The sequence below is a fragment of the Gossypium hirsutum genome, chromosome A11, assembly GCF_007990345.1.
Source record: "Gossypium hirsutum isolate 1008001.06 chromosome A11, Gossypium_hirsutum_v2.1, whole genome shotgun sequence".
NCBI classification, from domain to species: domain Eukaryota; kingdom Viridiplantae; phylum Streptophyta; class Magnoliopsida; order Malvales; family Malvaceae; genus Gossypium; species Gossypium hirsutum.
The window spans coordinates 32062398-32066944 of NC_053434.1; the positions used below are offsets into that span (position 1 = coordinate 32062398).

The window sequence follows — 4547 nt, forward strand, 5'->3', positions numbered from 1 at the left end:
TCCCTTTCCAATAGGAAAATGCCAAATCAAATTTTTCCTCCTAATTTTTATCATTTCCACATGTAATTATTTTATTGGGTTATCTAAATAATAAATTACATCTCATTAAAAATATTCCATATATGGAATTTCACATCATCCCGTTAGCGTTTTTAACGGTACTTTCATCAAATCTATTAAAAAAATACAATTTTTAAAAAATAAAAGTTGATGGTAAAAAATATTTAAAAATACAACTAAAGTCATTTTAACAAAAATATATAAACATTTGTGACCAAATTTATAATTATATCATAAAGTCTTAATGCCAAAAGAAAAATTAAATACTTACTGGTACTAAAGTGGATTTTGCATGATAAGTAATTTAGAGTTGGGATTAGGTCAAAATTTTAAAGAAAATATTGAATGATTTTTAATTTTTATTTAAATGATTAATTTGAATTTAAATTTAATTAATATAACTATTAGATAACGGAAACTTTTTTTTAAAAAAAAGCAAAAAAAAAATCATCGTCTTCATTTAAAAAAAAAAATAGAGATCCGACCATTTTATAAAATTTTGATTTAGTAATATTTGAAGAAAAATAAAATATAATGCATTTAAGGGCAGCAATGTAATTTTAGTTGTTGTTGAGAAATAGGTGAATTATAATTGCATTTGTAAGTAAATTGAAAGGTAAAATCGTATATGTTGAGTTGTCATAATAAAAAGGGTTTAAAGATTAGCATCAAGATTAATTAAGAAATTGATGAAGTAAAAGATTACCAATATCTCCAAGCTGGGCTCCACTTTGAAACAGCTATAAGTACGTACCGTTCCTTTACTCTTTCCCAGCTGCAATTAAGCTCCCCCTAACTCTGCTGCTCCTCTTCTTCATTTTTCTCTATTTTCAGTGGAATCAAAACAACAGTCACAGATTTGTCTTTTCGACAATTGTTTGTTATTAAAGCAAACAATGGTTGACGTCGACCGGCGAATGTCCGGTCTGAATCCGGCTCATGTAGCTGGTTTACGCCGTCTCTCTGCTCGTGCTTCCGCTCCATCAACTCCGACTTCTCTTCCTCTTCGCAACGGTCTTCAGTCTCTCTCTTCTCTAGCTGATAAAGTTATAACCCATTTACGAGATTCGGGGTTCCAAGTCCAGCCAGGTTTATTGGACGCTGAGTTCGCCCGAGCCGAAGCCGAGTTCGGTTTCGTTTTCCCACCTGACCTCCGAGCCATATTATCAGCCGGCTTACCTGTGGGTCCTGGTTTTCCCGATTGGCGATCTGTTGGAGCCCGACTCCATCTTCGGGCTTCGTTTGATCTTCCCATCGCTGCAATTTCCTTTCAAATAGCGCGCAACACTTTATGGTCCAAATCTTGGGGGCCCAGACCCTCTGACCCCGAGAAAGCTTTACGGGTCGCAAGGAATGCCCTTAAACGAGCTCCCCTTTTGATCCCCATTTTTAATCACTGCTATATTCCCTGCAATCCGTCTTTAGCTGGTAATCCGATTTTCTTCATTGACGAAACCCGGGTTTTCTGTTGCGGATTCGATCTATCTGATTTTTTTGAGAGGGAATCCTTGTTCCGAGGTTCCGAACCCGACCCGGGATCATTGAAGAAGCAGAGATCGGTTAGTGAAAAATCAGCTGGGTCGTCCACTCATTTTCCAAGGCGTAGTTTGGATGCGGGTTTGGTAACCGGGACGAGAACCCCTAGATGGGTCGAGTTCTGGAGCGACGCCGCGGTTGATCGGCGCCGGAGATTCTCGTTGTCGTCCTCGTCGAATTCGTCGCCTGAGAGGTACTTGGATATGCCGAGAACCAAAATCCCGAAATGGGTGGACGATTACATTGATCAAATCGGGTGTGTTCTTAGAGAAGGCGGGTGGGCGGAATCTGATGTAGCGGAAATCAGACACGTGTCAGCATCTGGGTTCTTCGAAGAAGAGATGGTTTTATTGGATAATCAAGCTGTTCTTGATGCGCTTCTTTTAAAAGTGGATCGGTTCTCAGATTCGCTCCGAAAAGCCGGATGGAGCTCCGAAGAAGTTTCGGAAGCACTGGGGTTTGATTTCCGACTGGAGAAGGAAAAGAAACCTGCAAAGAAATTATCCCCTCAGCTGGTAGAAAAAATTGGGAAACTTGCTGAATCGGTTACGCGGTCATGACACAGCTTACTGTTTGTGTTATAAAAATTTCCTGGGGGTTTGGATTAAGATAAAAAAAAAAAAAAGGGGTGCCGCGTTGTACCTTGAAAAACAGAGAAAAGAAAAAAGAGAAAGGAAGTGTAAAAAAATGAAATCACATTGTTGTTGTTCATAATATTAAATAATGAATAGGTATTTTCTTTTGTTTACAACTCAGTTTTTTTTTATTATAATTTTTTTGCTTCTTTCCATAAAAATGGAATAATTATGTTAGCTGAACTGGCGCTGTTTTCTAAATCCGCACCACTGCACGTGTGCTTTCTTATTTATTCTGCGCAAATCCAAGTTTACACTAGATCTAACCTTCTTGGATAATTAACTTTGAATACATGAATTAGGTAAGTCCCTTTTTTTAAGTTAAATTCTGCTGTTATCTTTGCATTTGTAATTTGATTGAAATTTTAAATAGTACAGATACTTCAGATGATCCAATTATAGATAGAATACAACTTTGTTTATTTTTAAGTTTGTTCGTGTTTGGTTAAGAATTTTAACATTATTCATGTTTATTTATTCAAATTTATGTGTATCTATATCCATTTATTTAAGTTAAACAAACATGTTCACAAACATGAACATGTTCTCGAACATTAAATGAGCATGTTTGTGAAAATATAATTGAATGTGTTCATAACAAATGTTCATAAACAAGAAACAAACAAACAATAAATAATCATATATCTTAATTTTTAGACATAAAATAGTTAAATATTAATAGTCATTTTGGAGTGTGCCTCGCATTTTAGACGAAATAGAGTGGACATTGAGACAAAGTCATGACATGACGACATGTTCCCACAAAAATCATGTATTTTCTCTTAGTTAAACTCTGCTATCTTTATCTAGTTGAACTCTAATTAATCTGAGAATATTGTAGTCATATTATTAACCTATTTAAAGGGTCTTTGTAACCCTATTTTAGAGAGTTGATAGAATATCTCTTATGTGAGATTTGATGGAGAATCTTTGAGAGAGCTTTGTATTATTCGTTTTTTTACACTTCCTTTCTCTTTTTTCTTATACTATTCGTTGGTTTGCCGATTAGTGAAGTTTTCTTTGCTTGTGGTTTTTTATCCTCTTCGGAGGAGGAGTTTTTCCACGTAAATATTTGTGTGCCCAATTTTCTTCGTTCTTATTCATTGTTTATACAAGTCGATCCCTAACAGTAACTATATTATAAATAAATAAAATAAAGTACACAAACAATAAAAATAATTGTGTTAATATATAATAATTGAATAATAAATGAGTTTTAAACAAGCTTTAACTGATTTGTTAAATGTGTAACACCCCTAATTCGTCTCCATCGTCAGATTAGGGTTACAGAACATTACAGTACAATAGAAAACATTTAACATCTTAACTTTTAAATAATCTAAACATATTATAATCCATTCAATCACATGCATTTTGTCCCTAAATCGATCCATCGAGGCCCTAAAATAGCTTTGAAGCAATTTGGGACTAATTTGAAACAAAACAGAAGCTCTAAGAAAAAGTTGCAAAATTTGGAAAATAGGGGTCACACGGCCGTCTGGCCAAGTTGTGTGAAATCACCCTAGGCCGTGTAACTTTCGAACAAGGGACACACGACCGTGTCTCAGCCCGTGTCCTTACTCATGTAACTCACTCAGTAGGGTCACACGGCCGTGTCACACGCCCATGTGCCAGGCCGTGTGTTAGCCTGTGTAACTTATTGACTTGGAACCTTAAGAAATTTCAAATGACACATGGCCATGTGACAGCCCGTGTCCCAGGCCATGTGAACCCAAAATTTACCTAAAATCAAACCATTTCATACCCAATTCATGCATAACTAACCAACCCATTTGTGCACACTTTTAAGGGACTAAAGCATCATTCAATTACACATAATCATGTCATTTCAACAATCTAATTCACCTAAAAATATGCCATTCAAAGACACCACAATTGCATCCAAACATCATTTACCTAAACATGTCAATTTTACCTTATTTCAAGCATAATAACCTAGTTTAAACACCTACCAAATCATGTCTCAATTGACGATTTTCAAGCCCTCATAAACATACCAAAAATGAGCCTTATATACAAACACTTATAAGTGACCAAAATGACACAATTTGGTAAAAGCATTGTAGATAACCAATCAAAAATAACATTAAAAGTTTAAACATGCCAAAAACATCCATTACACATCCATGAACTACTAATTTTAAAGACCTATACATGCCATTATTAACCTTGGCCAAAATACTCAAAAACTACTAAAATGATTGCTGGATAGTGTGATAGGTCTCCAACAAGCTTCTAACCAAATTAAGCTTCCGATAATCTATAAAAGAAAGGAAAGAAACTACTTAAGCAACA

The 4547-nt window shown here is 35.2% G+C and overlaps 1 protein-coding gene across 1 annotated transcript; it reads left to right on the top strand.

The window, feature by feature from the left end:
- Positions 1-644: 644 nt before the first annotated feature.
- Positions 645-2344, top strand: LOC107897753 (uncharacterized). The gene has a single exon (XM_016823328.2). It carries the CDS (start codon positions 957-959, stop codon positions 2154-2156), a length of 1200 nt encoding a protein of 399 aa, XP_016678817.1. The 5' UTR covers positions 645-956; the 3' UTR covers positions 2157-2344.
- The last annotated feature ends 2203 nt before the right edge of the window (positions 2345-4547 follow it).